The sequence below is a fragment of the Cynara cardunculus genome, unplaced genomic scaffold, assembly GCF_001531365.2.
Source record: "Cynara cardunculus var. scolymus isolate 2C unplaced genomic scaffold, CcrdV1 Un_Scaffold_2212, whole genome shotgun sequence".
Classification (NCBI taxonomy): domain Eukaryota; kingdom Viridiplantae; phylum Streptophyta; class Magnoliopsida; order Asterales; family Asteraceae; genus Cynara; species Cynara cardunculus.
This window is the reverse complement of record NW_020201013.1, coordinates 39,818-67,528: the sequence shown is the minus strand read 5'-3', so window position 1 is coordinate 67,528 and position 27,711 is coordinate 39,818. Positions and strand designations below refer to the sequence as shown.

Below are 27,711 nucleotides of genomic sequence, written 5' to 3'. Positions count from 1 at the left end.
TATAATTATATTAGAGGGTCTAGAGTGTAAATGTATCTCTTATATATATCCCTGATTGTAATCGATATAAACACACACAATTACCAAGTTTATCTCGAAGTTCAAAATGGACATCTTTATCCTTGATCTTTTTGTGTCGAGCTAGAAACTGTTCAAGTCCACCATTGTTATCGTTCATCATCTCAACTCCCATGTCTTGCACTTCACTTCGTTCTTCAATTGGTGCATTAATATCGCGTTCATCTTCTATGATCATATTATGCATAATGATGCACGAAGTCATTATATCATGCAATATTTCCTTCCTCCATAACCGTGCAGGTCCTACTACTATTGCAAACCTTGATTGCAATACGCCAAATGCACGTTATATGTCTTTTCTACTTGCTTCTTGTTTCTTTGCAAAATATTGTTTTTAGGGCCACATTTATCGTGAATAGATTGAACAAGAGGAGCATTACCTGCTGCAAGATTTGCAAAAAGATAGGAGGACTCCAACACATTAATGTCATTGTTGGACCCGGTAAACCAAAAAATGCATGCCATATCCGAAGATCATAGTCAGTTACAGAGTCCAGAATAATACTTGGAGATCTACTACAACCGGAATAGTGTCCTCCCCAACCCGTTGGACAATTCTTCTATTTCCAATGCATACAATCTAGACTACCTAACATTCCTACAAAACCTCGTTCTCCAATTTGGAGTAGTCGTGCCACATCATTAGCATTGGGTGTTCGAAGATAGCGGTCTCTAAACACCTCCACGATGGCACAAAAAAATCGCTTCAAAGCTTCTAAAATCGTGGCTTCGCCTATTTTAATGTACTCATCTGTAGAATCTGTAGAAACACCATATGCCAACATTCAAAATACAACAGTAACTTTTTGATAACCGGACAACCTAAGTTTGCCGCATCCATCCCTTCGTTGGAGGGAGTAGTTGTCATGACTTTGGATAGCACCCAAAATACGAAGGAATAAAGTACGACTCATTCAGAATCGTCGACGAAACATCGACTCAGGAAATCGAGGATTTTCAGAAAAATAATCATTGAAGAGATTGTGATCGGCATTTTCCCGATCACGATTGGTAACTATATGGCCAGGTGTAGAACCTCGATAAGATACATGGTTGTTTTGAAGATAATTACGGATATAATTATTCACTTCAGACGCTAGATTGACTGCCTCATTCATTAGTTCGACATTAGCATTATCAAAAGCCTCATCGTCTGAATATGAATTATCAGCCATTTGAATGGTATTTCTCAACAAAGAAGATTGCAAAGAAAGTTGAGATATTTATTTTATAGTTGTGATTCAAGTTTTATAGTGAAAAATCAGTGGTGTTGTCAATTCTTATCATGCTTTTGAGAAGAATATTACCAGGCTTTTCAGAAGAATATTATCAAGCTTATCAGGAGAATATTATCAGTGTGTTGTCTAATCTATCTTCATTTGGAGTGAACTGAAAATTTTGTGTATAAATAGGGGGTGATTCGGTAAGCTAAATCACACACATAAAAATGTCTTCAACAATTTGAAGTTCATCCTACAAAGATAACGAAGACATACATTTATGTCATTGTTATCTTGATATAACTCAAAATCCAATAATAATAGGTAGAAACCAAACAAAAGATAAGTTCTCGTCAAGAGTAAAAACTCAATATCATGCAACCGAACTGTTCGCAACCAATCCTCGACCAAGAAGATCATTGGAAACGAGAATGTCTTGCATTCTAAAAGCTGCCAAAAAATTGCGAGGGTGTATCAATCAAGTTCAAAGGAGGAATCCAAGTGGTGCTTCTGAACAAGATATCGTAAGTATTTATTGTTTTAGTTGATCATTGTTTTATTAATTTAAATATGACGTGTATTTTTCATAAATGAACGAAGCAAAAGAGATGTTAAAACTAGACGTATCCTATAAGAAGGGTTTTAAGTTTGATCATGTCTATCCTGAAAGACTCCGAGAGTTTATCAAATGTCACTGCATCGACTCAATATCAACGACAAAGTCCTTATCAGTCACCTTCTTCCGGTCCTGGTTCATCGTCTGGGACAGATGCCAGTTTACCCTCGTTGACTATTCACGACGCAGAAGGTAGTGCCTTAACTCAAAGACCAATTGGTGTGAAAAAGGCAAAATCAAGGCTCCAATCTGATAATAAGCTAGAGACTCTAGTCAAGGCTAGTAAAAAAATGAGCAAATGTATAGCCAAAAACAATGAAGTTATGATGAGAAGGAATGAGATTCAAGCTCAGAAAAACGCAATAGGTATAAGGTTGGCGGATGACAAAATTATGTTCACTGATCTAAATTCTATCACTGATCCTGTGTGTTGTGAGTTCATAAGAAATGAAAAACTTCGAATAGCGAGAGAGAGAACATAACCCGAGGTTCATACATTTGGACAAGGATCAGAAAACGTAGGATCTCAATATCGAGCATCTCAACATCAAGAATTTGGAGAAGGAGTTCAAGACCAAGCCGAAGGATCTCAGAACGTAGCAGGAAACTTTAGTCACTATATGGCTAGCGGAAACCGGCGGACCCTTTAATTTATCTTTTAGTTTTTAAAATTTCCATTAATAAACTATGTTTACGTTTATCCGGTATCATATTTGTGTTATTAATAATTTATTATATATATATATTTACATAATAAATATAAAAACCTAAAAGTAAATATTTGTATTATTTATTTATAATTTATCAAATAAAAATAAATGGATTAAAGGGATGGTGGGTGGGGACCACCTTTTTGGTGTCCCAAAACATACATGGCAAATTTGCAGTTGAAATGAAGCCACCGGCAAATCTACACTGATTTTGCCATTCGATTGGAGCCGTGAAAACAACAAATTTACAATTTTGCCGTTCGATTGGAGATGCTCTTACAAACCGTATTGGGTTTTGTTCCTTTTCCATAACCAGGTGGAACATCCATACAAAATCTCCTCCTCAAGTTCTCCATGCAATAATGCGTTTTTTACATCAAATTGATGCAAATCCCAATCATTAGCAGCTAGGGATAGAATTACCCTAACTGTATTCATTTTTGCAACAGGTACGAATGTCTTAAAGTAATCAATGCCAAAAGTCTGCGTATATCCCTTGGCTACCAGTCTTGCTTTATAGCTCTCAATTGACCCATCCGCGTTATATTTCACTGTATAAACCTATTTATACATTTGCATCCTATTGGCCTTTTTCCTTCTGGCAATTTAACCACCTCCCAAGTTTTATTCTTTTCAAGTGCTTTCATTTCCACATTCATGGCTTGCTTCCAATTTTCATTAGATACTGCCTCAGATAAATTTGTAGGAATGGAAATGGAGTTGAGGTTGACAAGGAATGCTTTGTAGGTGGGTGAGAATTTTTGGAAAGAGGTGTAGTGTGATAAGGGATACAATGGTCTTTTTGTGCATTCCCTTGTTCCTTTTCTAACGACAATAGGTAGAGATTGGTCACTTGTTTGAGATTCAGTTACGTTTTGCAAGGGTATAGAGTCAGAAATTGTTACCTCGTTTGAAGGACCGGTATCAGATTCTCGGACTTGCTCAGGTCCAAGAAAGTTCTTCTTTTGTCTTGAGTATACCAGGTTCTTCCTAAACCGAGTGGATTCGGATTCTGGAATACGTTCACGATCTGGTGGAATTGTTTCAAAGTTATGAGTAACAGGAGTACTTGGGGAGTGTTCAGGCTCAGGGATAGGAGTGGAGTGAGATTGGGATTAAATAGGCTCACGAGCTGGTGAAACTATTTCGGGATTGTGGATACCAGGAGTATTTGGGGAGTGCTTAGGAATAGAAGTGGAAGCTAATATAGATAAGTCAAGTAAAAGATCTTCCAGCCTACCCATATCTTCCTTTCGATCCTCCCCTTGAAGATAAGGTTGGGTGCTGTAAGGATTGTTTTCGCTAAAGGTTACATCCCTTGACACAAATAACTTTTTAGATGGGGGGGGGGGGTGGTGTAACACCCCCAAATACCACATTTGCATAGAACACATATTTCATTACATAGAAACATAGATTACACCATAAGGTCCCACTAGTACAAGGATTACTATATGTACAAAATCTACATATAAAAATTTCCAAAACAAATCTTATACTATTACATGTGATATAACATGTATCTTCAAAAGCAGACAACAGGTTAGGAAAATAATCACATTTTCCCTTTCCCTTTAATATCCCCCCCGCTATTCCTGCATTGCATAATTTAAAACAGAATATGAAGGTTAGACCGGATGGGTCTAGTGAGTAAATCTCTTCTTTGCAAATGCAGGGTGACGAACACCAAAATATGATAATATAATTTCGTTTAGAAATCTTCTGCAGTACAAATAAATGATGCAGTTCACAATATTATGCAAAATAGAGTAAACCTAAGAACTTCAGTTCTATAAAATATCTCTGATTATAGATCCAATGTTTCCAAATAAATATTGTAACCAAAACTTCTTGAGTCAATAGACCATTCCTTGATAAATATTAACCAAAAAGATTTAAGGCAATATTTGCTTGATATGACAAATCATTTTCCCCTTCTCAATAACATCTAAATTATTATTAAATAGAAATAATAWCTTTAATTCATCAGGTCACAAAAAAATGATGACTCAAAGTTATTAAATCCAATTAGTAATAATAAGAGTTATTAATATTATCCACATATGACAATGCCACCCTTATTCCTCCATCAAAACAAGGCTACTTATCAGAATAGACATAAGTCACCACGTCTGAAAGTATCCATTCCCAGTTCCAAACCAGAACAGACAAAAGTCACCACGTCTGGGGAAACTACTACTTAAAACAAGTTTCATACCAAAACAGACTTACGTCACCACGCTTGGTAGAAACAATTTATAAAATCCACTTCCATACCAAAACAGACTTAYKWCACCACGCTTGGTAGGAAGGTTTCCCAAAATATAGTTTCATACCAAAACAGACTTTCGTCACCACGCTTGGTAAAAACATTTCTCAAAAATCCCGTTCCAAACCAAAACAGACTTACGTCACCACGCTTGGTAGGAACATATCTTTTTATTTGAAAAGATATAAAATAACCATTTTATAATCCATAATTGAACCCAATAATAGATATTTTAAACTATATAAAAAGATCTAAATATAAAACTCATGAAAAATTCCAAATAAGAAGTTATCCGGACAAGTTATCCAGATATGAAGTCTGGACAACACTTGTCCCTTTTTGTATGATTTACTACTCCGGACAACTCATTGCTCAAAGGCTTGTCCGATTTATCACTTAGAATAATTTCCAACAACTTTGTCTGGATACAAGTCCGGACAATACATCGCCCAACCCTTATCCGATTAAGAAATATCCGGACAAGTCATCGTCCAAGGCTTGTCTGATTTAAGAAAATATCCGGACAAGCTTTGTCCGATTTACACTAATCCGGTCACCCTTTGTCCGGATAAAACCCTTAAACAAATACATGATTTCTTTCCAATAATAACCAACATTCAAATAAAATCAATATCAAATTTTATGCAAAAAGGTTTAGAATCACTCACCTTTAAAACACAAATTCAGATTTTAAAGAAGATGATGAATTCATGACCAAACTTGATTTAATACTAGCTCTTTGGATAACTCTTCTCTGGTTCTCCCAAAAATATCAAAATGAAGCAAGAAGCCTTGCCTTATGCACACAACCTATATTTATACTTTCCTTTTTAGGAATGTCGGCCAACCAGGCCTTCACCCAAATGTATATATGCACATAAACTCATGCACACACACATGCACACATATATATATATATATATATACACACACACACACATATATATATATATATTTATCATATTATGCATATATATATATTCTTATGCATAAAATACACATACTCCCATATTAAATTTACGTAAGCATGGGTTCACATAAACAGTTAATTCACATAACAAATACCTTAGGTAATAATCGTACCCGGTTATCACAGGTGGTGGAAACATTTGTACCTTTTCTGGGTTGAGGAATATCCCAAAAAACACACTTTAGAGCCCGAGGATCAAGTTTGTTTATGTCTTGGCTATGGATATGAACAAATGAAATACATCCGAAAATACGGGGTAAAGGTTGTTGGAAGTGGACGCATTCGGGTAAAAGGAAGAAAGTACATCCATAGGACTTTTGAATCCTAGAACTCGGGTAGGGAGTCTATTTATAAGATAAGTTGTTGTGAGCATTGCTTCTCCCCAAAAATGTTTTGGAACGTTATTTTGAAATAATAATGCTCTCGTTTGATCTAATAAATGCCTATTTTCCCTCTTTGCCACCCCGTTCTGTTGAGGTGTTTTAACACATGAAGATTCTTGAATTCTTCCTTCTTTTTGAAAATAGGAGGTGAGAGTTTGATTGAAAAAGTCTCGAGCATTATCAGATCTTATTTTTGAACTTTTACTCCAAATTGATTTTTACGATCGAAATGAAATTAGGGAGAATAATGCTAACATCAGACTTATGTTTTAATAAGAACACCCAAGTAACCCGTGTACAATCATCAATGAAGGTCACGAACCATCTTGCACCCGACACATTGGAAATATAAGATGGACCCCAAATGTCATTGTGAATAAGATAAAAAAAAGAGTTGCTTCTTTTATCACTGATAGGAAAAAGGATATGCTTATGTTTAGCAAGCTCACATACCTCACAATGAAGGCTTTCAACATTGATTATGATATGAATCCATAAATCATTAAGTCTAATGAGGATAAGGCAAGAGAGTGGAAATTTTATTCTAGAAGGGCTAAAAGGGCAATTGTGGTAAGTGGCTAGAAAGTTAGTTAGAGAATAGTATATTTAAAAGGGAAGGGAAGGGAAGGGAAGGGAAGGGAGTACCTATGATGTCATGTTATTTGCACTTTCTATTGTATTGGCTCTTTGCATCATGCATTGAGAGTGGGATTCTCCTTATACCTTTTCTGTAATTTCCTTTCATCATTAATTCCATCAGCTCCCTTCTTCCCTAAATTCACTGTCATTTGACTCATCATTAAATTTCCTTTTTCTATCATTGGTCCGACATGTCATTTGATCTGCCGGTACCATGGAGACTCGACCAATTCAAGCCCGTTTTGAGCAATAGGATGAACAAATTCAACGCTTACAAGTTGATTTGGTGGAAATCAAATCTTCAATTACTGCGTTGGATCTGGATCGTGCCGAGGCCAGCGAGTTTCGACAAGTGGTGATGGGATGGATGAAGCAGCAAGGTAAATTTTCGATGGGTGGTCAAGGTGAGTTCTCCGACGATTCACCTCCGTCCCCAAAGAAGGGTGTCTATTCGGGTGTTTTCTTTGGTTCTGGTCAACCTGTTCCTCCTACGATGGTCTTCCTTGGGTCGTGAAGAAAATTAAATTCCCTGAGTTTTATGGTTTTGATCCTCAAAGTTGGATCCAGAAGGCTTCTCTGTATTTTGATATCAATGGTACTCATCTTCGAATTCGTTAGGCACAGTTGAGCATGATGGGAGTGGCTCAACATTGGTTCACCATCGTTAAACAGGTTCATGATTCTCTTACTTGGGATCAATTCCAAATTGAATTGTTACAGAGATTTAGTGGTGTGGAAATTCAAAACCCATTTGAACAATTAGCCATGATTAAACAAACAACTTCCATTCACGATTACATTGATGATTTTGAGTACCTCTTGTTGTTGGTTCCAAAATTGCGTGATCTCAGGCACTGGGGTATTTTATCGCGGGTTTACGTGACAAAGTCAAGAGATGGGTTCGTCTCCACCGACCTCAATCTCGATTAAATGCAATGTATTTGGCAAAAGACATTGAAGAGATGCTTCGACCGTCATCGGGCAATGTTTCACAGTTCCGTTTTCGATACCACCATCTGGGTGGGCCGGGTGAGGGTTTTCAATTGGATCGTTCTTCTCAATTGGGCCGGTCTAATGGTCATGGGCCTCCATTTGTTAAACACGGTGATAAGGGTTCTTCTATCCGGTTCGATTCTAATCGCCTTCAAACTTCCCGTCAATCCGCGTCGACACCGGTGGAGATTTCTCAAGTGTTACATCGGGATTGAGGGGTCCGTTCTATGACGCGTACCGAATGGGAGGAACGTCGTAAGAAGGGTTTGTGCTTTCGATGTGGCCAACAGTTTGGTCCAGCACACAAGTGTCCAGAAGGGAAATTGCGAGTTTTATTGTTGGGAGAGGATGAATACGAGGCCGTGAAGGGGAATTGTGTCAGTTTGAAGAGGTGACACCACCGGATTTACCTCCGATTGAAGTGCCAGGTCAGGGGTTGTGTGCTTCATTGGAGCTAGTTGGAGCTTCTTCCATGACTTCTGGGGGTAAAACGTTGAAGTTGGTAGGTGCTATCTCTGATATTCCTTTGGTTGTTTTGGTGGATAGTGGGGCAACACATAACTTCATGTCTGGTCGGTTAGTAACTTCACTGGGAATTTCTTCAACTCAATTTGATGGTCTCAATATTCAATTGGGTGATGGCCATAAGGTATTCATCAATCAAATGTGTCTTCATTTGTCTATTATGTTGGGTACTTGTTCTTTTCTGGTGGATGCCTTAGTGTTCTATACGGGTGATTTAGACATGGTGTTGGGAATGGAATGGCTACGATCTTTGGGTAATTGGGACAAGGCATGGATGCATTTTACGCATCAGTGGAATCCTGTTCAACTTCAGGGGTTAACATCAGTTCACCCGTCCTCTGATTCGCTTCAGAATTGTTTGACGTCTATGCCGGTGGTGCATTCTCTTCCGTGGTTTTCCTTTTTCACAATTTCAGTCAACACACGTGGGTTGTCCTCTACTCAATTAACCGATTTACAGAAGATTTTGGACATTTTTTCTGTTGTTTTTCAAGCTCCTACGGGTCTTCCTCCTTCACATGTTCATGATCATGCTATTTTCTTGGTTTCCCCTCATCAACCCATTAGTGTGCGACCTTATCGATATCCCCACATTTAGAAAGCATAAATTGAAAGACAAGTCCACGAGGAGTTGTCCTTGGGAATGATTCGTCCAAGTAAAAGTGCCTTTTCAAGCCCGGTCATTCTAGTTTGTAAAAAGGATAATACGTGGCGTATCTGTGTGGATTATCGTGCTCTCAACAAGGCTACCATTCCGGATAAGTTTCCTATTCCTATGGTTGAGGAACATATTGATGAATTACATGGTGCTCGTTATTTCTCCAAATTGGACTTGAAATCAGGATATAATCAGATTCGTATGAGGCCCGACAGTATTGAAAAAATAGCGTTTTGGACTCATGATGGGCACTATGAATACTTAGTCATGTTGTTTGGCTTAATGAACGCTCCTTCGACGTTTCAGGCTATGATGAACGACGTTTTTCGTTCCTTATTATGTAAATCCGTCGTGTTTTTTGATGATATTTTAATTTATAGTGCAAGTTGGGATACCCACTTACGAGATTTGCAGGCTGTCTTGGGCATTTTGCTGCAGAATCATTTTGTGGAAAATCAAAAGAAGTGTTCTTTTGGACAAACATGGTGGAGTACTAGGGTCATATCATCTCTGGCAATGATGTGGCCATGGATCCTAAGAAAGTAGAGGCGGTAATGGACTGGCTAGTTCCCAAAAACCTTAAAGGCTTAAGGGGATTCTTGGGGCTTACCGGTTATTATCGGAAGTTTGTCAAACATTATGGAAGCATCGCCCTTCCTCTCACCGATCTCACAAAGAAAGATACTTTTCAATAGAATTCCACTGCGCAGCAAGCATTTGAGTCTTTAGAGGCTGCTTTGGCAAACGCTCCTGTTCTAACCCTCCCCAATTTCAGTTTACCTTTTATTGTTGAGTGTGATGCCTCTGGGAGGGGCATTGGGCTCATGCAACAGGGTCAGCCCATTGCTTACTTCAGTAAAGCTTTGAGTGATCGCAACTTGGCGAAGTCAGCCTATGAACGGGAAATCATGGCGTTAGTTTTATCCGTTCAACATTGGCGTTCGTATTTGTTAGGTACTACTTTCATAGTCTATACCGGCCAAAAGAGCCTTAAATTTTTGTTACAGCAGCGCATAACCACTCTTGACCAACAGAATTGGGTGGCTAAACTCCTTGGCTACAACTTTGACATTCAATACAAACCGGGTAGAGAAAATCGTGTTGTTGATGCACTTTCTCGTCGTGCTGATTCGGTGACTTTCTAACTTTATCTTCTACCCCATTATGGCTTCAAGGTGCTGACTTAATAAGTGAAGCTCGAGCTGATACAGAACTCCAACGGATTACTTTGAGTTGTTTAGCTAGCCCGTCTTTAAGTCCTGGTTATACAGTTCGACAGGGGGTATTGTTCTATAAAGACCGTTTGGTTATTTCTCTCACTTCCAAGTTTATTACTTGAGTTTCATTGGTCTGCTTCCGGAGGGCACTCCGGTTATTACCATACTTACCGACGATTTGCTGCAAATTTATATTGGCCGGGCATGGTGGGCAGCGTTAAAAGTTCGTTCGTGAATGTGATGTTTGTCAGCATTGTAAAGCCAATTCAGCCTTACCCGGGGGTTTGTTACAGCCATTAGACATTCCGGAAGCCATTTGGGAATATCTCTCAATGGATTTCATCCTTGGACTGCCTAAATCAAAGGGGTTTGATGCTATCTTAGTAGTGGTAGACAGACTATCGAAATACAACCATTTTATTCTGCTTAAACACATGTATACAGCCAAAAGTGTAGCTGAAATCTTTGTTCGAGAAGTAGTTAGACACCATGGAATTCCAAAATCGATCATCAGATCGTGACCCTCTATTTCTTAGTCGTTTTTGGCAAGAATTTTTTCGCTCACAAGGCACGAAGCTGCTCATGAGTTCTGCTTATCATCCGGAAATGGATGGTCAAACGGAAGTGATTAACCGTTGTCTCGAATGTTATTTACGTTGTTTTGCTACTGACCAGCCCCGTAATTGGTCAACATGGCTTCCTTGGGCGGAGTTCTGGTATAATACGACATTCCATAGTTCAACCGGCAAGTCCCCATTTGAAGTTGTCTATGGACGTAAACCCCCATCTATCATTCAATTTATTCTAGGGGAGATACGTGTTCAGGCAGTGATACAAGAACTTCCTGACCGGGATGAGGCATTGAAGCAACTCAAGATTCACTTAGCTCAAGCTCAGGCAACAATGAAGGAACAAACAGATAAAAAACGCAGAGAGGTTGACTTTGTTGAAGGGGAATGGGTGTATGTCAAGTTGAAACTGTATCGTCAAATGTCGGTCACATCGCGTATTCATCAGAAGCTCGCTGCTCGATTTTTTGGCCCTTTTAAAGTTGTGGAAAAAATGGGTCCGGTGGCTTATCGTTTGGATTTGCCTCCCTCTTCGAAGGTTCATCCCGTCTTTCATGTTTCTTTACTTAAGAAAGCGGTGAGATCGGATGGCGACTAGGTGTTACCTCCAGAATTGGAATTAGGTACTGCCGATCAGCTTGTTCTAGTTGCAATTTTGGCTTTTCGTGTGGTAAATGATTTCCAAGACTCAGTCGATCAATGGCTAATTCAGTGGAAGGGGTTGCCAATCGAAGAAGCTACGTGGGAGGATGTCTTGACTATCCAGAGTCAGTTTCCGGATGCAAGTCTTGAAGACAAGACTTTATTTGATGGCGGGAGTAGTGATATGAATCCAGAAATCATTAAGTCTAATGGGAATAAGGCAAGGGAGTGGAAAGTTTATTCTAGAAGGGCTAAAAGGGCAATTGTGGAAAGTGGCTAGAAAGTTAGTTAGAGAATAGTATCTTTAAAAGGGAAGGGAAGGGAAGGGAAGGGAGTACATATGATGTCATGTTATTTGCATTTTCTGTTGTATTGGCTCTTTGCATCATATGCATTGAGAGAGGGATTCTCCCTGGACCTTTTCTGTAATTCCTTTTCGTCATTAATTCCATCAGCTCCCTTCTTCCCTAAATTCACTGTTACGGTTCTATTAAATTTCCTTTTTCTATTGATTATTTTAAACAAATAAGGAAAAATAACTTTAATAATCCTATATGAGGGATGACCTAAACGACAATGATGAAGTATGATTTTTTCTATATTGGAAAGAATAGATTCTGATACGAGAGAGTGAGATAATCTGGTACTTTTTGGCATCTCATGACAATATAGATCATTCTTTTCCTTAGCAAGTCCAATCGTCTTCCCCGAATCCTTTTCCTGAAGCAAACAATATTCATCACAAAATACCACTTGACAAGGTAAATCTCGTGCTAGTTTCTTTACGGAAATCAGATTACTAGACAATTTTGGGATGTGAAGAACATTTTTTAAAAGAATGGATGAGCTGAGTTGGATATCTCCTGTACTGGCTATGGTGGTTTGAGTTCCATTTGCAGTGGCAATTTTCTTGTTACTTGGATAAGGTGAGTATGTGGAGAAGTGTTTGGAAGAGTGAGTGATATGGTCAGTTGCTCCCAAATCAATGATCCACGAGTATTTTATGGTTGAACCTGAAACATTAAATCTAAACGAAAAAGGATGCTCACCTGAATAGGTTAAAAAACAAGTACCTGGGAATGAGTATCACCAGAAGGTTTTTCCAGAGTGCTGAAAAATGACCTGAGCTTTTCCAATTCCTCTTGATTGAGGTTTGCTGGCTCTTGTTTGACTTCTTCTGGGGTTGGGTTGATTGCGACATGGGCTTGTCCTTTTTCTCCAGCAGTTGCACTTTTCTACCCCACTCTTGGCTTGGAGGTTTGCCATGTAACTTCCAACATTTCTTCTTGGTGTGACGTGCCTTTTTGCAATAAGTGCACCACAACCCATCTCCATTTTATGATCACCTTTCCCAAATCCAGATTTGTATTTTCCCTCCTTATCTTGACATTTCGGCCACCATTGCCGAGCCATTCATTGGAGGGGTCTCAAGCATTAACCTGCTCTCCTCACTTCTAACAATAGCCACCACTTCATTAAAGCAAGGAACTTCAGATTTTCCAAGGATTTGAATCCTCACTTGATCAAAGTCAGAGTTTAAACCTACAAGAAAGTCATAAACTCTGTCTTGTTCAATGAAGTCCTTGAGTATCGCCGCATCTTCAGAGCAATTGGTCTTGATTAAGATGCATCTTTTGCTTTAGAGTACGTTTGCTGAATTGCATCCCGGATCCCTTTGGCATTAGCCATGAACATCATAGTGTCACTTATTTCAGGAATCATAGAACTCCATAACCACGCCATGATCATGGAATCTTCTTCATCCCATGCTTCAAACTTGGGATCTTCTCGCTTGGGTCCTGTTCTGGTGATTGATTTTTCCCTTCCCTTTCAGGATGGTTCGAACTGGTTGGGACCATTTGAGATTGTTCTTTCCATCCAATCAGTATGATGCATGGATGTGCTGTAAATCTTCTGGTTGAGAAACATGGGTTATGGCAGATTCTGATTTGGGTTCTGTCATTCTTTCGGTGTTGGGTTAGGAATTGTTGGCAATGAAGGCCACAAAAAGGAATCGAAGGAAGGAGGCAATGAAGGCCTGCGAAATTTTCAAAGAAGGTTTATGAAGGCTAAAAAGGCTTCCCAAGCTTCGATAGCTTTGATACCATAACAGATTTAGGAATTTTGCTGTGTTTCTTATTCATTCTTGACAAAGAAGCATACAATATAAATACACAAGGCAAAGGGAAAGAAAAGGAAACTATTCTATGAATCTCTGATTTTATGGGATTGCCTACAATCACTAATATTATGGGATTATAATCGACTCTCATTACTCCTACATTAAATACATAATCATTTACATTTTTACATTTTCCCATAGAAACTAAAACTAAAACAGAGGAAACTTGGACTTGAGCCTATGGTTTTCATGTCGTTCCAATTCTTTCTTCAAATTCCAGGGCTGCTTGTTCTACATCACTTGTTGTGTCAAGAAATAGTGTTAAACCAAATACCAAGCAATGTTGCAAGGAATATGAGAAGGAATGCATCCCAAAACAAATTGAAAGTAGAGAATTTTGGTTCAATCTCTTATATGTGTGACAATGATGCAACCATTAGCATTGTGAAGAACCTAGTCCACCATGACAAAATAAAACATGTGGAAATTGCTAGACTTTGTAAGTGAGAAGGTTGAAGCAAAAATCATTACATGAAACATACTTCATCGCATAGGCAAATTGTAGTCATATTAACCAAAGCACTTCAATGATCTACATTAAGATTTATGCCCCAGAGGAGGGGGTTGTAGAAGTATATGAGTAAATGTAATATGTAAATTATGGAGAATCATTAGGTTAATAAGTATATAATTCCTATTTTCATGGGTATTACTAAGCACTATTTATTATTTTTTATCATCTATGTAATTGGTCGATACACAAAAAATAGAAAGGAAAATTCTTCTCTCAAGCTCCACCTTATATAGGAAAATGTACATACTTTAATAGTCAGCCAAAATACTCTCCTAATAAACTGAAACCAAATCCTCTAAACTAGGAAGCTAAATAACAATACGCTTTCGGCTAGGAAACTAATTGATAGCAAATATATCAAAGGGCTACAACTGCCAGCAAAATTCTGTATTAAATTCCTAAAATAACGGCACTTTGATTCCATAATTCAATAAGTTAGTAGCTGACATTTAGTATATTAATATTGAGGTTGTTGCTACCTTACTGTTTAATATCAAAATATGAGGAGATAACTCATCACTTGGTCAAGAGATAAGTTCATGATTTGTATATACATCTTATTGTATGTATTTTGCAGCTTCGAATTGCGGAGGAAAGGTGCGAAGAAGCCGAAGCGAGGGCTAGGCTGCTAGAGAAACAGGTATGGTCTCCCTTCTGAAAGTGTAATCTGTATGTTATCCCAATTCGATATGACACATGTGATTTTTACCAATTCAATGTATTCACTGAAGTTATGCCAAAGATGTGGATGTAGTGACAGAACATCCAATTTACATCTTGCAATTTACATCCAATTTACATCTTGCAATTAGTAGATGAGCATTTAGGTTATCATGCATTCATATGGACTCTACTAAATTCTGAGTCCAGCAAGAACTTATTGTATTCGGGGCTAGACGCTTTATAGATAAACCGTTGGTTAACTAAAATGAGTAGTATGTCTTATACTTTATTGGTAGGCCTCAAAGATAAGACAATAAATATATGCATGAATACAAACAATTGCAAGTGTAAACATATATAAAAATATATACACTAGAAGTGTATAATAGGAATTTTATGTATTATGATCAAGATTGAGATTAAACGGATGTTGTAGTCTTATTCGATAATCAAAAACAAATATGAAGATATGTTCGAATTCGGATTCGACTAACCTACAATGTATGAACTAACACCAAAAGTAATGGAAGGTGTAAATTTGCGGAGTTTTAGGAAGTTCAACGATGGCCATATTACGTGTTTGGGATTTATAAGACGAGAACTTCATAAAAAAACCAAGAAAGTTAGGTTTTGAAGCCGAACTTAATGATGTATTTATATGTATAAGAATTTTATGATAGAAGATATTAAATTAAATATGTTTCAATATATATACACACACACATACATATAAATATATAACAATCGAATAAGTAAAGAAAGGAAAACATACATGAAACAAATGGGTTAGTGGTCCACCTTTTGTCTGCCACCTCTTGCTAAGTTTATATAACTCTGAGAAAATAAAAGGATGGTGACAGGAAGATATAAAATCCTGATGAGTTCTTTTTGGCAGACATCGCCTCTTATTTGGGGGGGGGGGGATAAATACCCCTCTTTCCACTTCTATTTACATAATTCTTGGCAGAAAACTAAAACCTAAGCACACATACAAGCCTTCTCCCTTACATACAAATCGTCGGATGGCATAAACATGAAATAGAGAAGCATGAAGGAGAGGGTCTGTTCTAGGTTAAGAGATTCAAGTAGACAACAGCAAAACCTGAGATACATATTTGTGTGTATGTTTTTTTGCAAATTTGTTCATATTTGGTTATTATAAAGAACATAAATAGCCTTTAATGGTATGACTATGCATAACATGTTATATGTGTCCTTGAAATGCATAATATAAGAACAATTTTGGTCACTGGTATAAATCATTACCGAAAAATTAGGGCCAATGAGTTTACAGCCATGAAAGAACAGTTGAAACGAGGCTCGGTGGACTAGGAATCACCGAGACTGTATAACCGTAGCAGGGGGTTGTAGAAACGGTCCTGAACCCTTGATGAGGGGTTCCAAAAAGAAACTGGAAAGGTGAGACACCCACCAGAAGAAATCGGAATCTGGATATCTGAAATGTTTTACATGCATATACATGACACACTAGCTTATTTGAGGCTGTGAATAGATTTCTTGGAAATTTCATTCATTAAAATGAGATTTGTAATCACTAAGCTAATCAATGGCTTAAAGTTATAAATATGTATCTTAGTTGTGGGGAAAGGCTACTTGAGACGTGACAAGGAAGTCTCAAAGAAGTTATCGAAAGCTACATTTTGTGGTCCAATTAGGAGTCGATTTGGTTTGTATAATTTGGTTTTAGAATGTACCTTAGTATGCATTATTAGAAGATAGAAGTGTACTTTGTAACTAGGTCCACAATTGAACGTTTGTCATAAAATAAACTATGTTTCTTTGAAATCTAATCGCTTCCGCATTTTACTAATGTGCTTCTTGTATTTATATATAAATGACTATGAGACTCGGTACGTAAAACCTTTCATTAGGTCTCAGTTTAGAGTAAAAAATGTGGGGTGTTACACTTATGGATCTATGTAGAACATGATCAGAGATGTGCCTATGTAATTGCAGTAGTTTCACCACGCAAGAGGGCATGTTATAGACATAGCCTAAGGCTTGGTGCTGGTAGGAAGCACAGCTAGGCAATGGGTTCATACCCGCTCTGCTGCCATGTGAAAGGGTTTGAGAGAAAATCTTTTGTATTTCATATGTTTAATAATACAAAGATACGACCAGTATTCATACTAAAGGTTCCTAATTATTCTAGGAGATTAAATATACTAAAGGCTCCTAATTATTCTAGGAAATTAAATAAAGGAGATATAAAGAATATTTACAGCTAATATTCAACACTCATAATTGATCTTTGGCCCATTGAGACTGATGGGTTAACATCATGTCAAATGGAAGGTCCAAATTGGGCTCAAGAAGAGGTTTAACGCATGTAATTTCAACGGGGTCTGAGAGGTGCTCACGCTGATGACTATGATTGAGGATCCTAGGACTGGGAAGAAACTGGGAATAGATTATGATTTATTGGGATCCTGGAATAGGTTCATTTAGGCATCTACGGGAACGATGACTGACCTCCCAAACGATGACCAGCCCTTTTCATTCATTCTTAGTTGCTTCCACTAAATAAACTTCTTGGTTCCTATCAAAATGGCACTAGTTTGGATCTTCCTACTTGATGTCATTGCTTTTACAAACTAAATATATGCTCTTGTATGACGGTCTTACTTCACATAGGTGATTATGTTATCTTCTTAACATGTTTGCACTCAAGGTTGTTCTCTATGAACCATATCTGGTACAGGGTTCGAAGCAATAAAAGTGAAGCTTACCTTCTTTGCATATGATTGATATATTACCAATGACTGTAAACTTATGGCATGCTGTTGTTTAGAGTAAGAGCATCATTCATGAGGGTTTATTTTGGGGGTAAATGGGTTTGGGGAGTTCAGGCTTTTGTATTATTGATAGATTGTTAAAAAAATAGTGTTACGACATGTTGTATGTTCTTACTTATTTGTGTATGGAAAGAATTTAAGAGCTTCTAGATGGCAATGTTGCACTTGTTGCTTTGCGATGGGCATCAGCTAAGGAACCTTTAGGAGCCATTAATGTTCATTTGTTTCGTCTGCACTTCTAGTTTCATATCTTTATAGAATGTAGCAGCACATCATGTACATCTCAGTATATGAGAGATATGAACACCACGGTGTAATGTTGGCAGAAGAAGTTGTGATATCCAAGTTTTACAGATAGTGTTTACACCATAAGTGAGATATCCAAGTTTTACCAATGATCCATAATTCATGCCTTTTGATGTTTTGTTGAAATTTGACCACTTTTTATCCTTCATGAAATGTACTTCTTCAGATATCTAAAACCTTGGTTGTACAATTTATTTGTTTTGTTTTGGTTCTTTTGGTATGATCTGAAACTCAGTGAAGACAAAAATCTCTTATGGATAGGTGGCTAATCTTGGGGAAGGTGTTTCTTTAGAAGCTAAATTTTTGAGCAGGCAAGAATCAAATCTCAGTAATCTGATTATTATGTCTCCAGATGATTCCCATTATACTTTCTCATTTATCTTGTGTCATTCAGGAAGGAGGCAGCTCTGCAACAAAGGGAGGTTTGTGCTATACAGATAATTCTTATCCAGATATGATGTTTTCTTTTGCATGCACTTCAGCACTTGTGTTGATAGCATGGCTTTTATTCATAAGCTTTCACTTTTTTTACCTATGCTTGCTTCTATGATCCAAGTGTCCCAAAAACATCATGATTTGTATTGGGGTTATCTTTATTGTTAATAGGAAAAAAAATACATCTTAACACTTCAAATTGAACACATAAATATCCGATGTACTCGACTTGCTACGTGTAGGAAATGAAGTTGGTTTATATACAACCTGAAAGACCTAGAATGCATTCTCTAATTTAAGGGATTTGCTAGTCAAGAAAAGGGAACTTTCTGATTCTAGAAAAAATACAAAATTTGCTACCATAGAAATATAATTTAATGAAAACAATAATTATATTTGTGGTAAAGAGTAGGAAGGTTAACTTCTGCCAACACTCCCTTTCAAGCTTGGGGTGAAAAATATCATTCATCCGAGCTGTTCAATATCCGTTGAAGTGAAGTACTGGATAGTCCTTTGGTAAGAACGGCATGTAGTTGCTCTCCCTATAAGAAGCCACTCTCCAATTTCCCCTTTATTATAGGCTATGTTAATGGCTGATTTATCGTCACAGTACAGCTTCATGGTTCCTTTTCCAATCAGTTCCCAAGTCGCCTAGGACAATTCACCCACAGGAATTCACACACTACTACACCATAGCACGAAATTCAGATTCAACAGTTGACCTTTCCACTACCGCTTTTTAATGCTTCTCCAAGTCTTGAGGTTGATTAATTGTCCAGTGTCGAGCCTGCCTAGTTTGCATCAGTATAAGCTTCAAGGCTAAGTGATGCACCTTTGTTGTAAAGGATCCCTTTTCCAAGTGTACCTTTCAAGTATCTTAATATTTTGTATACAACCTTTAGGTGTTTCTCCATAGGCGTATGCATCTCTTAACTAACTACACTTACTGCCTAGCTTATATTTGGTGAGTATTGTATAACTAGATTAATCTGCCCACCACCCTTTGACGTCTCCCTCTGTCCATGGCATACAGTATGGTTATTCCCCGAGCTTGTGGCCTTGCATAATTGGTATGTCTGAGGGTTTATAACCAAGAATCCATATCTGTAATGTGTATACTTGTATTTTGAGAGGGCTATGCTTTCTTTAGTATGCTACTTCAATTCCAGTAGTGGAGTTTTTCTAGTTTTGATTTCTATACTTCTTCTGAACTTTCCAATCTCCCAAAGATGTTGCAGTGACAAAAATATCATCAAACATTACAATTAAGGCTATAGCCTTACCGTCTTCCGGCCTCTTCACAAATTATGGTCTCCTTGAGATTGTTCAAACTCCACCCTTTTCATTGAATCTGTGAACCTCGCAAACCAAGCTCATAGGGACTGTTTATATAGTGCTTTCTTTAATCGGCAGATTCTTCGGCCAAAAGATTTATCAAAATCTGATGGTGCTTCTACGTAAACCTCTTCTTCTAGGTTGCCATGCAAGAAAGCATTTTTCACATCAAACTACAGTAGAGGCTGACCAAAGTAGATGTTCAGGATAATAGAATTCTGATTGTATTCATTATTGCCATTGGTGCAAAGGTCTCAAGCTAATCAAACTCCAAATGTTTGAGTATATCCTTTAGCAACTAGCCGTGCTTTGTACCTCTCCAAGGAACCAGCTGAAACCATCATTACGACCTTTACTTGTTGAATACGAAAACATATACATCGTATAACTTAAAAATGCTTATAACTACCCAGTTTGCTAAAACAACTTCATTTAATAGATAAAGCATTGTTGGTTTTCTAATCTAAGTGCATCGTGATCGTATCATGAATCCCTGGTCTAAAAAATATATTAGTCGCATTACATAAAATTTGATTAGACTAGTTAATTGTTGTAAACCGACAAAATCGATCTCCCGGTGAGTTGGACGGAAAGAGACATAGGGGGTTGTCTATGAAGCATTTGAATTGCCCCTTTTTTTTTTCCATTTACTATAAAAAATAATAAAATAATAATATATATTTTCAAACTTATCCTCTCCATATATAAATAATAATCAACTAATAATACTATCTTTTTATATCTTCATTCTTGTCCATCAAAGTTGTGTGTATCCCTTTGATATATGGGTGTTACAAAAATGGATATACAATCTCTACTCTAGGAAACATATGAACACTCGATCGCTGTTTTAGGAAAAAGTCAACCTTAATAACAGGAAAGATGATCCTCACTATTTCTTTGAATAGATTTGGATTTGTGTGACATAAATAATAATAGTATGAATTTGAGGAATAAATTTCTTGCAGGCTGCTTTGAGAGAGGCAACAGCACAAACGGCAGCACAAACGGCAGCACAAAATAATGCTATTAAGTGGGGAGAGATAGAGGCTCTTCGGGTGGATGCTGAGGTATTCGGAGATCTGTCTTGTACGTTTATTCTTTAATCGTGTTTTCAGTGTGGAGCATTTATTTTTCGTGATTGACATGGAGTCGACTATTGGGTTTAATGATGTTATTTCACTTGATAAGATGGCTAGGGAAGAAGCGGCCTCTGTCATGGAACATCTTCATGTGTATGAGTGTGAAATTAAATCACTTAAGACCTTGACACAAAGAGTGGTACTCACACACGAAGAGATGGTATCTACAAACTATGGGCTTCACAGAGTATTGAGCAAATGAGTTTTCCAACCATTGTACTTGCTAGATTGTTGCAAACTAACCAACGCATTTGCTATAATAAGAAAAAACTCAAGTATGTCAAAGTGAGTGATTCTAATCATCGCATTTGCAGTTTTATTGCAAAATAGACATTGGAAATTGTCTAGAATATTTCATTTTGGTGTACTTTTAGTTCGTTCTTCTTTTCCTTTGCATTTTGCAAGTACAATGGTTAGTTTGCGAAGAAACTCTAAGTATGATGATTGGTAAACAAATTCACTCATTGAATATATCAGTCATCTTGTTCCATTATTCTAATTATGGTTTTCTATGTCTTAGGAAGAAGTCGTTCTTAAGAGATGCTGGCTTGCTCGGTACTGGAGTTTATGTGTTCAACATGGTAAACTTACTCAAAATTTGTTACTTGTTCTGAACAAGCGAGTTGGTGCTTCTTCCATTATTTCAGGTGATATGTGGTGGTCGGTGGGATCTTGTTGATGACTAATGCTGAGGGTTAAAGAAGGGAAAAAAGTAAATATCTTTTTCTATAGGAAACTAAGAAATTTAGAAGAATATTAAGTTTAGAACAAATGTACCTCCATTCATGGATGAACGAGCTGAATAAATATTCACAAAATCAGTGAAGAAATAGTTCTATTAAACACTAAAGCGAAGACATCCGAGTACTGAAGTAGATTTATTTTCCTCAAGTTTTTGTTGATAAATTAAGAAACCTAATTAAAACCCAACCACAGAATAAATTGAATTGGACATAGTGTAGTGAAGTGGCAAGGCAGTAGTTTTAAAACCTACAATGCAAATTATCAATCAATGAACATTCATCTTTACAAGATGTTACTTGGTTCAGGTCATTAATACCCCTATTAGTTTTCTATATTATGTGTTCCCTACCATCCAGCTTTTGTAGCATATCTCCTCCAGCATTCTCACTTGCCCATAAAGCTAGTAAATATCTTCAAACCTTCATTGATTTTAGTGTACATTGGCATATCACGTCTCTGAAACTAACGTGCAGTTCCATTCTATATGCACACTCTTTTCTAGAGCACCTTCAATCCTTTTTAATTAAGTCCTGATTCACCTTTGAATATATATGAATTTGACAATGCTCGTGTACTTTTGTTTTTCCTATTACACTGTCAGAATGTGTAAATTGGTAAGAGAACATGTTAGGCACCCTTTCTGTTTTTGGTATATCAGAATTCATTTCACAAAATTTTGGAAACTTGCTTTCAAACATGTTAACCTGAGTTCAACTTTTTCATGGCTTGCAAAAAGGGTAAATAAAAACATGTTTGACTATTTGACTATAATGATTGATGCTTTGAAACCAACAAACTTGGTTTCTATCTTTTGTGCTCCAATTTTTTTCTACCTTCTGCCCTTCCTCCAGCCTCTACTCCATCTGCCTCCCCCACATTAACCCTTGCTGGCTTGCCGATCACTGTTGTTGGCTGCTCATGGTTGGTGCCTTCTCACCATTGTGCTGCTTGTACTATCCTCACCGTGTCCTCTTCGTCTTCCTCACCCATGATCTCTCCTTGTCCTCGCTGCCACTCTCACCATCCCCATCACTGAGGATTTCCCCCTTAACGCAGATTTTCACTTCTTGCTTGGGTAAGAAATTAGGGTTTGTTTAGTGTTCTATCCTACCTCTTGAGTTTGAGCCTATTTTTTCGAACTCTTAACCAGAAAGCTAATTTTGGTGAAGGGATCCCAAGAAGGTCTTTGTTTTTTTTCTTTGTCTTTGACAAGATTGCCAAATGAGTTTGATTTCAACACCTAACATAAAACCCCCTTTAGCTAACAAAAAACATAATTGTAGGTGTGCTAAGCCATGCCGCCTTTAACCATGTTTTAGCTATACATTTCTTTGATACTCACTTGGCAAGTGCAATATCTCATAGGTATTCATGCAGAAATTGCTGGTGCAAGATACGAGTACTGGTCATCATTTGCTCCTCTTCCTGTGGAAGTCGTAATTGCTGCTGGACAGAAAGCAAAAGAAGAAAATTTAATGGGTATTTTTTCATCTCACAAGGAGCTTCATACTACTTGCATGAACATTTATACCTATTTTCACTAGTTCTGTTTCTAAAACAAAGCATAAGCACCCTCATCCTTTACTGTGAACAGTAAACAATGATAAAGAGCAGAGAGAGAAAGTTCTAAAGGATGCAAATGAAATCTCTGGAGAAGGAAGTGTGGAAAGTATGCTTTTAGTCGAAAGAGGTCTCCGAGAAATGACCCTTCTGAAGGTTCATCTCACATCCCTCGGTTTAACAGCCATTATATCAATTGTTTATGAAATATATATTGTGCCTTTGAATTTATAAGGTTGTGGTGCGTTGGGACCCGACATTTGGCGTGTTTGCACTGCCCATAAAATGTGGTTCTTATATCTATTGATGTTTCCATCACTTATCATAGTTTCATTCGGTTTGCCTTTATTCCGGTTGTGTATTCTCTAGTTCATTGTTTATGGTATTCTGTTTGTCTTTTTCTATAGACAGTGAGTGGCCCACTATCTATTCTATCTGATGGGGTTTTCCCATCAGTAATAACATCAGTCTTTTCTAAAACAACTAGCGTTTGACCCTAATGTCTAAACCTATCCCCACCTAACCTTAGCTGCCAACAGCAGCTGACTACCCTCTGCGAAATAGCTTTTCAGGATATGGGCTACAGCTGTTAATGTCTGATAGTGCCACCATCATTATAGATAATTGCAAACGCTTCTTGCCTCTACTGATTGACTTGCCTTTTAATTGTTTGTTGTTTGGTTTTTTTCGACCTTCTCTTCTCTCTTCCAAGGTCAAAATATATCTCTATAGTCCAATCTTCTTCCTGGATCTGGCACCCTTGCAACATTTGCTGCTCCAACAGCCATAAGGTCTCTGCAATCTGATTACTGCTCTGGTTTGCAATCTGCCATACTGTTATTACTTTGATTCTTTGAACAAATTCTATTATTTGATCTGGTAAAGTTAAGGGGTGCTTGGTTGGAGGTATTAGAAGAGGGGAATGGGGATGACAATCATTGAAGATGTTTGCTTTAAGTAGTCAGCAAGAATGGTAAGATTAACAGTGTTTCGGTTTTATATAATGCAATCAATCATTAAATTTTTTGGGGGTTGAAATCAACAGTGGTTGTATTTCTCGTGACTCAATTTGCATACAGAATACATATATTTATACATGGTTAAAGGAAATTAAATCTCTATAATTTCCTAATCTAAATGATTTAGGGGGCGTTTAGTTCAGGCAGAGGAATGAAATGGGTATGAAAATGAAAATGACAAGGAATGAAAATGGGAATGAATTTTCATCCCCCTCAGTTAAACCTGGAATGAAAATTTAGGCTTATGAAGGAATGGACCCATTATATTATAAAAAACCAAACAGTTTCTTTTATTTTCATTCCCATTAATTACTGCTTAATACCTCTTACCAAACACCCCCTTAGTTTTCTCTTCAAGTTGATTCCATAACACTCCCCCTCAAGCTCGAGCATAAATATTGATCATATGCCCAACTTGCTACAGATACAGTCAATAAAGTTTTCATTCAGGGCTTTTGTAAAATTATCTCTTAACTGATCTTGTAACGGAACATGTCTTGTTGCAATGAACTATCTTCAATATTGTCTCGAACGAAATGACAATTGATTTCATAATGCCTCGTTATCACACCAAAGCTTTGCAGGAAGTGCAAGCTTATAGCTAATTTCCTCAAGTAGCTGATGTATCTGTACCATCTCACAAATCGAGTCAGCCATCACTCTATAATCTGATTCAGCCATGGACCGAGATACCACAAAGAATTTGTTCTAGAAGTACACAATGTTTAATTGTTGAAGCAGACATGAATCAACTGACGGCATCTCTATTTCACAAAGGCTGCCTTGTGTGAGAGAGATAGATGAGTTTTCCTACCTGTTTTTGATATCTCTCTTTGTTAACCTCTAGGCTATCTTCCTCAGCTCCCAGTTTCTTGGGTTCCATAGGGGTGCTAGCAGGTTTACATCCCATCATTCCTGTCTCTGCTAGTAAATCAAGTACATACTTCCTTTGTGAAATAGAGATGCCTTCTTGGCTTCTTGCAACTTCCATTCCTAGGAAGTATTTGAGTGGTCCAAGGTCTTTCATTTCGAACTCCGAGCTGAGGTAGGTTTTTAGTTGGTTGATTTCTTCCAAGTCATCTCCTGTCATGATTATGTCTTCAACGTATACGATAAGAATTGAGATCTTACCATTTTCTGAGTGGTTGAAGGACACAGTGTGATATGTGTGATCTGCTTGTCCTTGATTGTATCCTCTACTTGTTACGCTTGAGTGAATCGGCTAAACCATGTCCACGGTGATTGTTTTAGCCTATAAAGTGACTTCTTCAGTCTGCACACTTTCCCTTCGAAGTTTTCAAAATTAGGGGGAAAATCAATATAAACTTCCTCATTGAGTTCACCATTTAGGAATGCAATTTTAATGTCCGATTGCATTAGAGGCCAATCGAGGTTAGCTGCCAAGGAGAGTAAAACTTAAATAGTACTGAGTTTTGAAATAGGGACAAAAGTCTCTTGATAGTCAATGCCAAATGTTTGAGTGTAGCCCTTAGCTACAAGTCTTGCCTTGTACCTGTTTATGCTAACATCACTATTGTATTTGGTGGTGAACAACCATTTGCATCCCATAGTCTTCTTTCCTATTGGAAGGTCACTTAGTTCCCATGTTCAAGTCTGTTAGTTCTTCCAAGACTGTACTCTTCCATTTTGAGGATTGAAGAGCTTCGTTTATGTTTTTTGGAGTTCCAACCTGATTCAAATGAGTGACGAATGCTCTATGTGTAGTAGACAACTTCTCATAGGACAGAAAGTTGGAAATGGGGTGCTTTGTACATGATCGGAGTTCCTTTCAAAGGGCAATTGGGAGATTTTCATGACCTGTGGTGTCCGAGACAGCAACTGATGATTATTCATTTTCTAAACAGTTTTCGGGAATAACTTCTTGGCAGTCCATAGTCGTTGATTTATTCATTCTGGTAGAGCGATGTCTCCTCGTATAAACTAGCAAATGAGGTCCATCAGATTCGGGGACAGGTGTGGTGTTTGGTGGTGGTTCTAGTAATGAATTTTCTGGCATGGGCACTATTAGAGTATCATGTTGATTTCCCGATTTTTAGCACCTTCAAGGTCGAGGAGTCCATGTAAGGACTCATCTTCATTTAGAGTCTCCCCTTGAAGATGAGGCATGGGAAAATAAGGCTTAAATTCGAAAAAGGTTGGTGAGAAACACTTGTATCCTTTCTGTGTCGATGATAGCCAATAAAGGCACATTTGTGTGCATGGGGATCAAGTTTGGACTTATGTGGATCACGTGAATGGACAAAGGCTGTACATACAAAGGTGAAAGAGAGGAGGCTTGAAATAGTGGATATGATTTCTTTAGGACATCAATTGGGGTTTGTAGACTAAGAACTTTTGAAGGTAATCGATTTATAGGTAACATGCGGTGAGAACAGCTTCACTCCACAGATATTTTGGAATATGCATAGTGAACATTAGGGCACGTGCTATGGCTAGTAAGTGTCGGTTCTTTCGTTTGGAGACACCATTTTGTTGGGGTGTGTCTAGACATTTCCTAGGGTGGATTTGAAGTATTCCCTACCATTATCGGTACGGAGCGTGTAGATTGTTGTTTGGAACTGGTTTTGAATCATGGTGTGAAAGGTTTGGATGTTTTTTGGGGGCTTCTAATTTGTCTTTGAGGAGATAAACCCAACATTGGAGTTGTAGGATTAAAAATGTTTTATTCAAGTCCTTGTGCTTGTTTATTCTTGGATTCATTGCTTTCCCAGATATAGAGTCCATCTTCGACTTTAGCATTGCCAATCGTCCTCCCCGGTACCTGTTCCTGCACACAACAATCAGTAGAAGAGAATAGAGCCAGGTATTTGTTATCTTGAGTGAGCTTGTGAATAGATAGGAGATTACAAGACCAAATTTGGAAAATGAACTTTAGTGAGTGTGATTTGATCTGTGAGGTGAACCAAGCCCGTGGCCGCAACCATGGAGAAGGATCCATCGGCTATCCTTACCCTGGATTGGTTGTGGCAGGGACTACAAGTGTGAAATAGAGTGGAGTTTCAGGTCATGTGATCAGAGGACCTTGAGTCTAAGATCCAATGGTTATTACCACTGGATTTAGAAAGGACATTAAAGGAATTACCTTTGATAGGTTTGCTGAGGAGTTGGTGCAGAGTCTCTGACCAGGCTCTGTTCGGTTGGACATTCATTACCTCATCTGGGGTAGGTAGTTCCTTTTGTACAAGCGAGGATGATGTATGGTGCGCTTTTGATGTGGTTTGGTTCTTGTTTGATTCTTGTTTGCCGATGGATATCCATGAATCTTGTTACACTTGTCACGTGTGTGGTCTGATCTGTTGCAGTGAGTACACCATACACGATTTCCTTGCTTGTTCGGCCCCGAGTCTCTTCTTTCACTAGGCTTAAAGATGGCTGGTCCTTTTGAGACAAGTGCAGAGGTCTCTATAGGACGACTACCATTATTGGAGAATGGTTTAGCTTCCTTTTGATCACCGAGCATTACACGCCAACGGTTTTCTTCA

At 37.8% G+C, this 27,711-nt stretch overlaps 1 protein-coding gene across 1 annotated transcript in view; it reads left to right on the top strand.

Moving 5' to 3' along the window:
* Window positions 1-27,711, top strand: part of LOC112502940 (coiled-coil domain-containing protein SCD2-like) — a 58,684-nt gene that overhangs the window by 16,858 nt on the left and 14,115 nt on the right. The window contains exons 5-12 of the mRNA XM_025106967.1: window positions 14,766-14,828; window positions 18,235-18,395; window positions 18,456-18,528; window positions 20,712-20,813; window positions 20,935-21,045; window positions 21,406-21,466; window positions 23,007-23,108; window positions 23,224-23,345. Of these exons, the coding sequence (XP_024962735.1) occupies window positions 14,766-14,828; window positions 18,235-18,395; window positions 18,456-18,528; window positions 20,712-20,813; window positions 20,935-21,045; window positions 21,406-21,466; window positions 23,007-23,108; window positions 23,224-23,345 (795 nt within the window). The remainder of the gene's footprint in view (window positions 1-14,765; window positions 14,829-18,234; window positions 18,396-18,455; window positions 18,529-20,711; window positions 20,814-20,934; window positions 21,046-21,405; window positions 21,467-23,006; window positions 23,109-23,223; window positions 23,346-27,711) is intronic.